Below are 15406 nucleotides of genomic sequence, written 5' to 3' on the forward strand. Positions count from 1 at the left end.
TAGCTAATCGTCAAAAGTTCAGTTGCGTGTAGGCATCTAGTCCAAATCTCTATATTTAATTGAATTATTTATTACCACTGGGCTTGAGAATTAAGCTGCTTAAGCAGTACGGATACCCCTTTTTTTGCAGCATGAATGGCGTGGGTTTAGAAGCAATGCCACCCACAAAAACATTAATATTCGAATCTTTCTAGCCTTACGTTTTTTGGAGTTTCAAAAGGTCCTTATGTTATGTTTTAACATATTTTGACCATTCTTGTGCAACTATGGACCACTAACAAAGCATCAACCAAATATAAATGTACCAATAATCACTTGCAGTTGCAACTCTTCTGCAAATTTTCTGGGTGACCAATCACAATTGACCACATATTATCAGCCATACAAGTACAATTGTAAGACTCGTCATTTTCTTTCACATGCTAGCTTTTGGATTAGTAAATTTTCTTTTTTTAAGCAGTCGTACATGTATATAACCTTTGCTCTTAACACAGATATTTTTGCTACAACTGTTTTGATTTAACAGTTCGTAATATGGACAACTTTTCATTTTTTCAGAAAGCAAAATGTAGACCATTTATAAAATTCAGAATGGGGCAAAAAAAGAGATTCAGCATTCAACCTCTACCACAGAATTTGCCTCCTTTTCTGAGGGAAAAAGAAAAGATGAAAAAACAAAATCTTCTTTTGCATTATATATGGTCATTTCAATCTCCGGAAATGCATATAATAGTGTATGAAGCAATTAAGTTCATCTTCTAAAATTGCTCACTGAGATGTTGGAAGGGAAAGCTGTGGTGCGCGAGACTGACATGGCTGAGGCAATGCAGAACCGTGTCATGGAGTTGGCTTACCAGGCTCTCGATCTACATGAGGTCTCTGATTGTCAATCCATTGCTCATTACATCAAACAGGTGTGTTTTAACCCTCTTGAGTCTTTACAAATCAGTGTAAAATATAAATGAATTATCTGTATATAAATACCTTCCTTTTATAATACAAAGAAAAGAAACTGTCTTTTACACTAGCCTTAGGATATCAATAAAATCTTTGGTTGGACATTTGTCACAGAATAGAATGATGTAATAATGTTTAGTGGATCGAGAGAATGTAAATGATGAAGAATGACAAATTAGAAAGCTTTTTTTTTTTTTTTTAATGTTCAAAGGCAATGGAGCAAAGAAGGATTCAAACGCTATGTTTGATGCAAAGATAAACAATACTGTTTTCCAGGTATGCTGGACAAGATTGATGGAATCCGAAAACAAATTCCCCCTGCTTTTTTGAAAGCATGTATATTATCCTTAATTAATGACAACTTGATTGCTTAATTAGATAAACATCTTCTATGGATCAGACCTTAGCCGCCACTTTAGGGTCAAAATCAACTTTCTCAAAAGAGGTATAATTGCCTGTTGATTAGAAAATATTAAATTGATGGAGTTCAAGAAGTTATCTATTATAATCTATTAAAAGTAAGATTCTTTCTTCTAATTTTTATTTTTTTGGAGTGAGGAGGGGTGCAGGGATAGATTCAAAAGTTAGATCTTTCATAGCGAAAAGAAGTGAAAAAGGTGGGAAAAACTGTTAGGTCACCGTCCACTCTCTGTGCTTGGTTTCTTAAAATGCATGTAGCAAGCTATTATGAACTTCAATATTAAATAAATGAAGTGACACCCTGGTGACTGAATAAAAGTTTAGGAGCTTTATTATAGATAATCCTCTGAGGGGGAACTAACTTTCTTTTGCTTCAAGTCATGTATAATACATACCAAAAAAAAGAAGGATAGATGGTATAATGTCATATAGCATGCAGTTAATTATACTTTCCTGAAGATAGATTTTTCTAGATAATATAATTTCAACTTGCTAAACAGAAATTTGATGAAGTTTATGGGCCAGCCTGGCACTGTGTGGTCGGCAAAGACTTCGGGTCTTGCATAACACATATACATGGATGTTTTATTTTCTTTCATGTGGAGATGTTAGAGTTTCTGGTCTTCAAGGATGGCAAGGACTTCACTGAAAGCAGGGAAGAGGCTGTTGGAGTTCTGCAGAAAGCTGAAAGAAGGGAAAATGCTATTTGTACTGCAGGAAACTGGAAAAAGTGATCCATAAAATCCATTTTTGACGATTAAAACTCAATCTACTGCCAAGAAAGTTGGAGATAAAAATATGCTAGGCACTTCAATCTTAGAAGGAAAGAAAATATTTTATTGGGATACTAAATAAATTTTAAACCAAAAATGATGTCTCAAATATTTGGGTTCAGCTTCATGAATCATGTGATTCACTTATTCTATTCTGTTGTGTGGTTGTTATGTATCTACACTAACAGGCTTGAAGGATTACCTCAAAAGAAATATTAGAATTCAAAATTTTAACTAAATATTTTAACAACCTGTCAACATAGTCTACTAATCCAAATTTTAATAATAATCCGTAATATTTTATACTTTAATAAACTATATTTTGTCCAGCATTCCACATGAAATCAAGTCATTTGATACTATACGTTATATATATGACATATAGTTCATAAACATCACTCTACCTTGAGCAGTACTACAGGAGCAGAAGTTCATTTAGTGGGCAGCAATTGCTTTGTGGATGTGCCATTAACCAAGGGAAATGAATCGATATTTTTGAGTTTTGACCACCTGATGTGTCTAGTATGCGAGCACATACCTGAAATGCAGCAATAAAGAAACAGCCAACAAGTAGAAGAAAGCGTGAAAAGTGTACTTCTAAAAGGTAGCACATCAAGTAGTATAGCTTCTTTAAGCTGATCACAAGTTTTCATTGCCAGCAAGGAAGAGGTAATCTGCATCCCAAGGACTAGATACAATAAACATAGTGATCTAGACCTCAGGATGCAGATTACCAGTACCTCACGCAATTGAACATCAACGGCAAACGAATAAGAGAAGATAGAAAATACATTGGTCCATAGAAGATTTCTAGCAGGAAGGGTTGAGGTATGAGACCATTGAGCATGATTACTGCAATTTATAACGGTTCTTAAAGTTAGCATGATTCTCAAATTATAAGTTAATATATTGTGAAGGGGCGCATATGGTATAAAGCCATGATAAGGTGCCCAAAGCAGAATCTTCCATGATTCTGTTCTTTCCCAGCCAATGATTTAGTCGGGACATTACTTTCAATAGAAAATGACTGTTTAACCTTGACTACTTTTTCAAGAAGATTAGAGATCTTTTCTTAGCTTTTAATAAAGGGTTTTCTACAAATTACTTTAACTCTCATAAATTTTGAAGGGAAATCCCACACTAGAACTTGTCTGCCATAAATAGTGAACTGTTTAGTATGCTTGAAGCTTAACTCTGCAATTGAAGAATCCTAAGCCTTGTGATTAAAGGCAAATCATGTAGGATTCTCAAGCATTCTTCATAATGATGATGATTATATGACAAGGAAAGGGTTGCCACATTTACATTTTCTATTTGGTTTGATGGTCCCTATCAGCTTTTATGCGGTAGCATATTCTATTCCCTTGCCTATTTTAAGACATGTTAATGTTCCATTAGCTCACAGGTCACAGCGCTGGGCTTGTTCAGTTGAAGAGACATGCAAAATGACGGAAACCTTAAGTGGTCTTAATCAGGACAAAGTTGGATATCTACTTCAATCCCTTCATATCCAGGACAAGTCGATTACGATAGTAAACTTCACTCCATAGTTACTTATCAGTATCTACAAGCTGGTGATGCCATTGTTGAACTAATGCAAGTGAAAACATGAAATCCCATTAATACTAAAATGAAACAAAATAATGCACAAAAATGAAGAAAAAAAAAAAAAAAAGAAGAAAGAAAAAAAAAATGTTAGTAAGGGCCCAGATAAAAACTGCCAAAATACATTATTTTAAGTTAAGTCTCTGATGGTTGTATAAGAGACTTGGGGTTCAATCCCCGCCTACATCAAAAACTGATTGGTGTCTTAGTCTAATGATAAAGAGCTATCATTAGGAACGAACGTCATAGGTTGAAACTCTCTCAAAAAAAAAAAAAATGTTAAGTTTTTTATTGCAATCGATATATAACATAACATTTCAGTTAAAAGGGTTATTTGTTCATTTACTTTTGTTACATTTTAATGTAATAAGACCTGCTCAATTCCTTTTCAACAAGTGCAATTAAACGCTAGTGAAATATTCCATAATATGCAATTATAGCCCATGGGAAATGGGAAATGTGAAAGGATGTCATTGATACTTCTCCGCAATAACTTTAAGGTCAAAAACAAGAGCATAACTGGTACACTTGGCCAAAAGACATTTTAGTGACAGGGGTAACATGGTATCTTAAAAAGGTAGCATATATGAACAATGCTCCCATGTACCATTAGAATAGATAGTCATGTATGTTTATACCATGGTCTCTAATCAATAACCTCTCTCTCTCTCTCTCTCTCTCTCTCTCTCTCTCTCTATATATATATATATATATATATATATATATATATATATATATATATATATATATATATTTATTTATTTATTTATATTTATTGTTACTATGCTCCAATTAAACCGTATCAGCTGCATCCACGTCATTATCTTTTTTCTTTCTAATTTTCCTATAATTGTTTTTAATATTTTTTTTTTTAATATTTACACTTCTCTAACTTTTCTCTCTTTCTTGCCTTTTCACCTCCCCACTACTTCTTCAATCTTTCTCACTCCCTTACCTTTTCATCTCCCCACTGTCCTCTACATTAATATCATTTTTCATCTTTCCCCTCATCTTCTTTTATTTTTTTCTCTTCTTCTTCACACATTCTTGCTATAAATTTGTTACTATAAAACAAGTTCTCTCTCTCTCTCTCTCAAATTTTTGGTGGATTTTTTTTAATTTTCTTTACATCTTCGCTTTAGGTTGATAATTTTTTATATTGTTTAAAACTTTACTTTAGGTTAATGGGATTAGTTTTTTTTTTTCAAATTGTTGTTGTTGATTTTTTTTTTTTTGTTCCCTTTAATTGTTAAATGTTATCCTATTGCATTATAAAGAATTAGATATAGCATATAAAAATATAATATTATTCTATTGCATAGCATGATTTGGATAATTTGGTATTTATTCTATTACATAGCATGATTTTTTTAGTGCTTAATTTAGATGTTAAACTATGAGACTTTACTAATTTTTGTTTAATTTTTAATCATTTATAGTGGAAAAAGTACTCTTAAAAGTTGTATTAAAAGTACTCTATAATGCAATTTATTTAGAGAAAAACAAAAGTTAGCCAAATGAAAATAAATGGATGGGTGACAAATTTTAGCTTTTGTAATTTTATTTTTATTATTATTATTATTTTCATTGACGTGCCTTTTGAATTTCTGAAAAAAAAAAATTATATTATTTTCATTTTGATATGACAAAATCTATATTTGTGATTGTTCCTATATTACATTTATGATCATTCCTATAATTAATAAAAATATAATTACGTACTACATTACTCTTTATTAAATAAGTTTAAATTGTAAAAAAAAATTAATAAAACCACCATAAATATAATTATCACGTGCAACGCATGAATTTGCGACTAGTATATATTAAAAAAAAAAATTTAAAAAAAAAAAAAGAAGAAGAAGAAGAAGAAGAAGAAAAGAGAGAGAACAATAACGATCCACCAGGTTCACATTACCTCTCAGAAGTGTTGCAGATCTATAACAATATTAACAGTCATGACGAAAATATCTCAAGATTCTATTAAAGTGATAATGTCATAAGCAATTGAAATGTCACATTTTTAACAGGGTAATGGAAGGGACTTGCTAGAAACTATCATTATCTTAGAGAAATGCCCCTTCTACCCATAATGATCGTCCGTTCAAAAAAAAAAAAATGCTACTGTCAAATAGTCATTTCAAAAAGATGCTCAAGACATTTTTCACTTCTCCTGCAAGATTATACATGAGATCCTTCTAACCAATACAACGAAATCATTTAAAGGTTTCAGCTACTATGCAAAAACTTCAAATTAAAAATTGATAAGTAATATCTTCTTGTTATTGACGGTTGTATTGAATACTTTCTCAAAGTACTCGTCCTTGGTGAGAAATGTTTGCCAATTGAGGTGAGCGCTGCATGTATTAAAATTATCCTTAAATTGTGTCATTTATAGTGAAATTTATAGACATAAGTGTATGCTATCAAACGATACACTGCAAACTGCATATTACCAAATTAGGGATCTTAATATGGTGGGGTGAGGCCGAAGGATGAAGTCTTCATCCTCACCATGCATGGTTTTGTCTTACTTTGTTTCCACTTTGTCCTGCATGATGGGAAAAATTGTCTTTCCCATCTCCACCCCTTGAAGCATCGCGAGGCCCCACATCCCACACTTGTTACAATTTTATTTTTATAAAATCTGGTTCATTAATATAAATATACCTGAAATTACAATTAAAAATATCATATCAAGTTAAACTAATCTTTAGCAAAGACTGAATAATATTATCCAAAGTATTTAAAAAGAAAATATCACAACAAATACAAAAATCTTAATACCCATACATTTTAAATTGTTAGTATTACAGAGCCAGTTTTTAATACTAATAGTGCAGAGTGAGGCGGTAAGGGGTTAAAAGCCTAAACTCATTCCCACCCTCACCTTACCACCTTTGCAGGACGGAAAAAATCCACATGAGATGAGGTGGGACGGGACAAAATTGCGGTCCCTATACCAAATACTAGTCGGGATTATCCTTGGCTACAAAACTTACATTAACAATGAAGAGGAAAAAGAAGATAATGCTAATTTTAATCACTATACGGCACAAACTCTAGTTTAGTAAAAGGGTCCTTATCAAGAATTTATCCAAGTGAAGTAACTATAACTTTTGGCATTGGATCTCACAATTACTATTTCTTTTAATTTGGTGAGAAAATAAATTACATTTGAACTGATCCTTATTGTTATTTGTGTTTATTATCATTATCAGTTAGAAACTATATTGCTAACTTGCTTAACAAATATTTCATACCAAAAAAAAATTGCTTAACAAATAGTTACATCAACCGCTAAAGCAGCTAGAAAACATGGTAATTTGTCTAACCTAACAACACAATCGTAAAGCTTTTAGCATGAATTATTGAATCATTATTATTTGTGTTTTGAATCATTAAGATATGGACTCTTTCGTTTTTAAGTACTATGTGTAGAGTTATTTAGACCGCTTAAAACACAATTGGATTAACCTAGTTAACAAGCCAAGTTAATACTTAGTCCAAATTCCAAATCTAGGTTAACACAATTATATAATCATATAAATGTAAAGTGCGGAATATAAAAACACAAAGATATGATGACCCAAGAAAACCAAACCGGTAAAAAACCTGGGGAAGATTTAACCTAGCTATCCTCAAGGTAAACCTGAATCCACTATGAAAGAATAGAAGTTTGTACAATAGCGACTTAGACCACTAACATCCTATTACTACCCACCAGTAGAAAACTTACTAACACGACCACGTGCATGCTCCGAGACCACGGACTCCTTCTTTCTTGGATTCTTCAGTAAGTACAAGCACTCCTGCTTGTGTATCGTTAAGCTCTTATGGCAACAACTGAATCATCATCAAGTTCTTGAAGAAATCTCCTTCTTGATAATCCTAAGCTTGTGTGAAGGCAAGCACCTTTTAGATCTCACAAGAGATTCACACAAACAGCAATATGAGCAACCTCAAAAACGTGGCTAGGGTTTTCCTTTTATACCTAGGGCAAAACATAAAATCCTGCACGTCATATGGGCTTAGGGCTGAGTTGGAAAAACTGCAAAAAAAAAAAAAAAAAACAATCTTCACGACTTTCGATCAGTCGAGTCTAATTCTCGATCGATCGAGTTAGGCAGAATTGCACAGTAACTTCTGCAGTTAACTCGATTCCAACTTTACATGAATGACATACTTTGAGCAAGTCTAAAACAAGACTAAACACCTGTTTTGATCATGGTTTGCCAACAATACACATTAGAGTTTTAATACATTAGTTCCTAAGTACTTAGAACCTAATACTATGTAATTTTCGGAACGATCATTACACCTGAATATTTAAACCTGTTTCAATTTTTTCTTCAATTAATTCTCTTAGGCATTGACATTATTTCTTCACTTAATTTTTGTTGATGCTCAAAATTGCAAACATTTTGGGTCAAGAAGTAAAGCCCAAGACCCAATGAATTCGAGCCATAAGGAGTAGAGAATTTAAGCCTAATAGAAAGTAATACCTAAAGGCCCACCAAGAAGACTGAAGAGCAAGAAAGGCCCATTAAAACAAAAAAGAAATAAAAGTCTAAACTTACATTTGGGCTGAGAGAGAAATACAAAGGAAAGTGACCTGTAACAGAATACAGATCTTCTACAGAATGACTTTGGCAGATTAAGGCAAATTGGGTCCAAGACCCATTGGATCCAGTAAAGATTATTTGGCTCACAAAGGCCCAAATCCTTTTGTATAAAATGATAAGAAGCCAAACTTATCTCCAGTAAGAGACACGGTGAAAGAAAACAAAAGTAGCAGCGGCAGACAACGCATGAAGAATAAATAAACCAAAATCAGAGAAAAGACAAAAGTAGAAAGGCATGTGAGTAAGGTAAGGTCTGGGCTCTGGGCTTTTACCCTTTTGCATCCCAGCCATGCAATAGAGTAAGGCCCAAGGCCAATCAGGTGCAGAAGGTGTGGTGGGGGTAAATGACCTAGATCTAGTATCCTATCAAGCCCTCTTTTGGGAATGTCTTACTAGGAAGACATCTTTACCAAAATAATGGGAATAAGGTAGGTTGGAACCATCTAATGCATGCCAGAAAGTGAAGACAAAGAGAATTAATGAAGGCTTTACCATTTTGGGAAAAGATAGAGAGGTAATGGTGTATGGCAGATTGTCATTTACCAAAAAGATGAGGAAGTTTGTTGTAAAGCCAAGTAGTGGAATTAAACCCACCTACACATGGCCAGAAGATAGTGGCCAGTATGTTGTGGGTGTTGGCTAAATGTCTGCAGCAAACAAAACGGTTGATAAAAATAAGGATAAAAATGTAAAAGATCATGGATTGAGTTGTGGTATAAATAGGATCAGTACCCATGAATATGGGAACAACAACAACAATAACATGATAACCAAGGAAATATGAATAGTGAGTTGAAAGGGAAGAAGAGAGAAAAGAGAAAGAAAGTGACATTGGAGAGGAGAGAAAGTAGAGAATATATGACAAGAGAGTATAACATGCATCACTAGGAATCCTTTCCCTTCCTTAGAAAACATCAAAGCGCGCTCTTTGCAATGTCCAAAGGATGACCACTCTGACTCACATTCCAAACCACTCAACTTTGTAACCTAATCGAGTAACTAAATTGTGTGAGTTGGAGTTGAGCTCTTTAAGTCAACAACTTGCAGAGAATGCTTTTTTTATTTTGATTCATGAATATGTCTGCAAAAACTTTATTTATTATTTGCTAATATGTGTATTAATTTGTTTTGCTTTAACTAATCCTATTGTATGTGTGTTTGTGTGTGTGTACACACACATATTGAAGTCCATTTTTGCACAGTATATTTTATACATTTGAGAAAATGTATGCTGGCCCATGTAAACACACACACACACACATATTGCAATCCATATTCTGCATAGTATATTTTATATATTTGAGAATATGTATGTTAACCCTTGTAAACTAACATTTGCTTGATGAGTATTTTCTTTGGATTTCAAAGTTTATGTGCCGGAAGTTAAGAAATATTTCTATAGTAGAAGATGAAGAATAGTCATTCACGTTGCAAAAAAGTGTAGAAAACTTTACTGCACAGTATAAAGTTAAGAAAATTCAGTTCTGTAGCAAAAGTTGGAGAAATGTTCCTTCTGTGGTAGAAGTAGAGAATAAACCCAGTTTGCAGCATCTTTCCCTGGACTTAGGACTCAATGTTTGTGCACAAACTAATAGCGGTAGAATGGGACCTTGGAGCTCATTCCATGGGAGTGTTAGACCCAAATTCTTTCATAAAAAAAGCCTAAACTGGAAGTTATCTAATAACATCAAGACACTGTCTGAGATACAATAAGTTAAAAAAAAAAAAAATATATATATATATATATATATATATATATATATATATATATATATGAAATAAAAAACACCCACAACAATTTTTATTCAGCTCACTTATCAAAAAAAAAATTATTCAACTCACCCTTGGGTTGTGCAAAAGGGCCTATAGTGAAAACAAGAATTCCTCATGCATCACAATTTTCATATTGCTGAAGATCATATATATCTGAAATAGAGACTAATCTCCAAGGCTTTTTTTCCCCCCTAAGAAGTAGGTCTCTAAGGTTATTCTATTATGGACAAAGTTTGACTAGCCTTAGGCTATAACCTTACTTGATATCTTTTTATTGGAGGTAAATTTTGACAAATCTACCATTAGATGAAATCTTCTTCTTATATTCTTCATACTTGCAAAATTTTTAGAAAATTAAAGATCAATAGGTATGTCATCAATAAATTTTTTAAATTGCAAGCTTTTGTATTTTAAAATTATACATAAAATATAAGTTTATAGATCATATAGTAAATAATATCTGATTGACACAAAATGTGACGTGTATTAAAAACGTAAAAAACATGCAATTCAATAGTTAAATTTTCAAGATATGTAATAATGCTTATTTTATTAAATAAGGTTGTAGTCTTAGACTACAACTAATTTTATAGTTAAACTTTGTCCTTGCATTACTTATTGAGGACAATTTCCAAAGGCTTTAGCTTAATTAGCACATCTCCATGTACAAAGTGTTTAAGGATTTAAGAAAAAAAAGGATTTCTACTGCAAAATTAACAACATATTGTAACTTATTTATAAAATTATAATAATAAAATAAAAAATAAAAAGACTCTGACGAGCACCACATTGCTACGAGCCTACAACTCCCGCAGTGTCCTGAATCAAGAAACATTGATACTTCTGACAATCAAATTCGTAAACAGAGGGATTCTTATTTTACGCTTTGTATGCAATGGTTAATCTTTTTATTGAAAAATTAGTCTGATAGATGGAGAATTATGCGGTACGGTTTTTCTTGTTAGTTTTCTTGTTAGTATCATAGCTATCTAATCTTAATCGATAATCTTTTCTTATAAAATATATATATTCATATCGCAAAAACTAATGTTCTTATAATATATATATATATATATATATATTTATATCTTATGTTCTAAATTTCCAAGAATGATCATATCCGGTTTGTATCATGTACATATTCAGTATCCTTATTGGTGCTTCCCAAGTCCTTAAAACTCTATCTTAATAATCAAAAATAATTTCCCAGTGAAATGGGACACATACAGATACATTGATAGCATAAATAGTTAGTAAATATGCAGAGACAGACAAAGTAACAAACAAGCTGCAAGAACAAAACTTTAGTGATGCTATGATCACCAATGAATACTATCATGTTACGACCTAATCATATTGGAATTGGGTACAGTTGATGTTCCTCATTGTGCTAACTACCTATACATGAAAAAATATGGGCTCATGGCAGCAAGGACAAAATTTACCACCACAATTTCTCAAGAGACAGACACCACGGAACTTTCTTCTACCTACCTTGTATCTTTTATGAAGCACCTTCCATATTGGAGAGGAGAATGAGTTTGACTTTAATGGCCTCAATCAATGGCAGTAAACGTGAAATTTAATAGGCAACTGCAAACTTCATGGGATGCGCGATAGAAGCATCTTTAACGTCTCATAAGTCATAAAGACAATGCCTACACTGGGAACAACCTTTAAGTATTCTGGTATAATCCCTCTATACAAGCCACGTAGGCCTTCACTCTTCATTATGTTCCCCAATGTCCCAAACAAGCCAGTATTATAAACACGGGCTCGACCTCCAGCACCCTCCAATTGCATCCTTCGCCTCACAAGATCCAAAGGGAATGTTGCTGAAAAGTAAGCAGGAGAGAATGAAAATCATGTAGATAATTGAAAATGCCTGATATAATTAATGTCAAGTACAACCAACCATTTGATTATAAATTGCTAAAAATAATTTACAATATGAGACTAGATCAGTTTTTGCTGGCACTGTCAATACAGGGGAAAACAGAAAAAGAATAGTAGCACCTAACAAATCTCATCAGGATAGTAGTTTCAAGCCTTCTTAACTAGTTTACCACTTGTAACTAAAGAGCACCAAGGCCTATCGAGTGTATGCATAAGACATGGTGTGGTCATTCAGTGAAGCTTGCCACTAAGTCCATAGCACAAGTTACACAATTGTCATCAGACTCCAATGCACAACAGCAACATTTCAGGAAAAATGTCATAACTTATTGAGAAAAAAATCTTTTGTACATAGGTTTCCCAAAAATTAAAATATGCCAAACTGAGCAAGACATCTAACTCAACTTCTACAAAAACACAAGCATTGCAACATAAGAAGTTTTTCTCACATTTAGAGGCTTCATGAATAGTAGTAAATGATATTCAAAAGTTCATCTCCAAAAGATATTATATGAACACCCCACACAAGATACAACAAATATATATATAATAAGCCATTGATTAGCAATGAGGAAAACAAATTCATATACCCAAACAAAATTCCACTTATCTCCTTTCCATCACCATTGCCATGACATCACATAAACATACGCACTAGTTAGAACCTCCCCTTCCCCCACCCCTTATGACCAAAACTTATCCATAAAAAATAAATAAGTAAAAAGAGGTCCTAGGCCACTTACCTGTTGATGATGCAATGCCTGAAAGACTGCCACAAGCAAGACTGACCATGACAGGGGAATCATCAGGCCTGATGCCAAAAGAAAATATTAGTATAGTAGTACAACCAAATTGCACAAAGCAAGAGACAGCAAACATAACTCCACAACCAAGATGCAGTATTCACCTGTTCGACTGCCAAAGCGATCTCAAGGTCTCATAAACAGAAAAGCTTATTGCTATACTAGGTCCAACACCCTGTGTCACGCAAAGCATACCAAGGGAAATTTAAGTCAATAAACTAGAGCCACCAAGGAGAATGAGGAGGAGGAGAAGAAGAAGAAGGTTAAAATCATACTAAAAGTGTCGGTCCAAGTCCCTTATACAAGCCCATAAAACCTTCGTCTCTGCAAATGGTATGAAATGAATGCCAGATACCTCTGTAGTAAGTTGCATTTGTCTGCAGATTTTAAAAATCTAATTGAAGTAAGAAAAAAGTTGAAATTCAAAAGACAGAGGAAATGATTTTTCCTTTTTTTTTTTTTTGATAATCAGTTTTTCCTTATTCAATTCACTGTTAGTTTTACTCTCTGCAAGACATGTCCTCACAAGATCCAAAAAAAAAAATCAACCAAGATATGCTGCCATTACCTGTGCTGCAAGACGTGTCCTCACAAGATCCAGCGGATATGTAGCAGAGGCAGCTGTTATTCCCGCCAACCCACCACCTACAAAGTGCACACAAACATCTGAACTCATATTACCCCTACGATTTTCCCCAAGAATCGAATGCAACAACTGCAGAACATAAAAGGGATCAACAAATTGATATCAAGCAATGGAAGAGATAATATATGCATTAGAATTACTGAAAGAAAACCTGCACTCACATTCTTGTAGCGTTCATATGCATAGAAGCTGACTGAAGAATAAGGAAGACGATGAGCAATTGTGACCAGATTGCCTTTCCAAAATGCTCTGAACCCTTCTTCATTGATAATTCGGGAAGCCTCACGCCATATGCTAGCCTTGCTCAGTGCTGAAACATCAGAGTGCATACCTTGCACCTGATAAGAACGATTTGGAAGAGTCAACAACCAAGCTTTGGAATGATATAAACCTATCCACAATTTTTAATTTCATGTTCTTCCAAACCAAAGACAATAGTAAGCATTATGTATAATCAACAATTAACTAGTTATAGCTCTAAACCTCAAACACTCATTATCATGATTTCTAAACAATATTACAATCAGAAATGTACTGATTGTCATGGAAAATAAAATAATTGTATGTATGCAATCAAATATTAGCATTTGCGTTCATACTACTAAGAAACTAAATTAGACATTTTCTTTATTTAGCAGAAATCAAAACCCCAAATAACGCATAAGTCTTAATTCATTCCCAAAAAAAAAAAAGCCCAGATAATATAAACACTCCCCAACCAAACCCAAGTCAAAAACCATAAGACCCACTTCCCCAAATCAAAATAAATGGTCAGAATCACAAACCACAAAAATACGCAGATGAGCAAAAAACACAGACACAATAAGTTTGTGAATGAGAGAGAGAGAGAGAGAGAGAGAGAGAGACCTGAAAGAGGATTGTGAGTCGAGCGAGCGGGGCGGTGCAGGTCTTACTGAAAGCTCCGGCTATACCACCGGCGAGAAGCTGTTGCACCGTTCCAATCTGATTGGGTGTCTGTGTTTGTGAGCGTGTTGCTTGGCTCTGCCTTTGTTGCTGAAATACCTGAGTTGGTGAAGTCCGAGCTCTCTGACCTCCTTCAACCACCACACCCACTCTAGCTTCCATTGTTATATTCCTTCCCTTCTTCAACTCTCTCTTTCTTTCTCTGTCTGTAAATGTAAAGTGAAAACTATCTCTCTCTTTTATCTTTCTCTCACAAACTCACATGGGATTCTCCAAGAGAAACCCCTCCGGCAAAACCCTAGTCTAAAATGTCAAAGAATATACTATGGTACAAATTTTGGCATATAAACAATTCAAACGCATTATTCACCCCAAAAAAACATTAACTATTTTTTTTTTATCCCAAAAAAAAAAAAAAAAAAACATAGTAATAAACAATTAAAAACCTTTTCCACACGATTGGCATGTAGAAAAGTTTAACAAAGTCTTTTTTCAATTTTTTTTTAATTTTAAAAAAATTAGTATAACAACACTTATTTTCTTTATTAATTAATAAGTCTTTTATTTAGTGATAGTTTATTGTTGATTAAGGTAACTTTTTATCTCATCTTTTTTTTAAAAATTCATTAAAAGAAAATAAAGTAGCCAAAGACATAACATTAAAAAGTTTTCTATGTGTTAAACATTTGTCAAATGTAACAAATGAAGTATATTATTTGAATAGCAATACTACAAAGAAAACGTACTATAAGAAAGAAAGGTCTTTTTTTTCTATTTTAAATTAATTTTTTTAATATTTGCGCATATTATAATATATACAATAGTGCATTATGAATGCATAAATTTTTTTTCCCACTTATTAATATATTTTTTTTGAACTTTTTAGAAGCCAAAGCAAAAACTAAAAAAAAAAAAAAAAGCATTCCTTTGACCGTGAGATTAAGTTAACACGTTGTAATTGTTCATTGCGTGCTTACTTTTCTT

The 15406-nt window shown here is 33.1% G+C and overlaps 2 protein-coding genes across 2 annotated transcripts; one reads left to right on the forward strand and one right to left on the reverse strand.

Annotated features, from left to right (window-relative positions):
• Window positions 1–635: 635 nt before the first annotated feature.
• LOC142609731 (uncharacterized) lies at window positions 636–2144 on the forward strand. Its single transcript, XM_075781434.1, has 2 exons — window positions 636–914; window positions 1878–2144. Exons 1-2 carry the CDS (start codon window positions 777–779, stop codon window positions 2109–2111), a joined length of 372 nt encoding a protein of 123 aa, XP_075637549.1. The 5' UTR covers window positions 636–776; the 3' UTR covers window positions 2112–2144.
• Window positions 2145–11342: 9198 nt separating this feature from the next.
• On the reverse strand, window positions 11343–14738 carry LOC142609689 (uncharacterized). Its single transcript, XM_075781347.1, has 7 exons — window positions 14366–14738; window positions 13660–13836; window positions 13421–13567; window positions 13128–13229; window positions 12957–13027; window positions 12793–12860; window positions 11343–11988 (listed from the first exon to the last, which is right to left on the reverse strand). Exons 1-7 carry the CDS (start codon window positions 14582–14584, stop codon window positions 11756–11758), a joined length of 1017 nt encoding a protein of 338 aa, XP_075637462.1. The 5' UTR covers window positions 14585–14738; the 3' UTR covers window positions 11343–11755.
• Between the last annotated feature and the right edge of the window lie 668 nt (window positions 14739–15406).

This window comes from Castanea sativa, chromosome 9, assembly GCF_040712315.1.
Source record: "Castanea sativa cultivar Marrone di Chiusa Pesio chromosome 9, ASM4071231v1".
Classification (NCBI taxonomy): domain Eukaryota; kingdom Viridiplantae; phylum Streptophyta; class Magnoliopsida; order Fagales; family Fagaceae; genus Castanea; species Castanea sativa.

What these genes read in the sequence shown, in the direction of transcription:
- LOC142609689 (XM_075781347.1), bottom strand. Translation starts at nt 14,584, where the DNA reads ATGGAAGCTAGAGTGGGTGTGGTGGTTGAAGGAGGTCAGAGAGCTCGG. An exon ending in CATATGAACGCTACAAGAAT is followed by an intron (nt 13,568 to 13,659) that starts GTGAGTGCAGGT and finishes TATGTTCTGCAG; the next exon opens with TTGTTGCATTCGATTCTTGG. An exon ending in GACTTGGACCGACACTTTTA is followed by an intron (nt 13,028 to 13,127) that starts GTATGATTTTAA and finishes TGCGTGACACAG; the next exon opens with GGTGTTGGACCTAGTATAGC.
- LOC142609731 (XM_075781434.1), top strand. Translation starts at nt 777, where the DNA reads ATGTTGGAAGGGAAAGCTGTGGTGCGCGAGACTGACATGGCTGAGGCA. An exon ending in TTGCTCATTACATCAAACAG is followed by an intron (nt 915 to 1,877) that starts GTGTGTTTTAAC and finishes CTTGCTAAACAG; the next exon opens with AAATTTGATGAAGTTTATGG.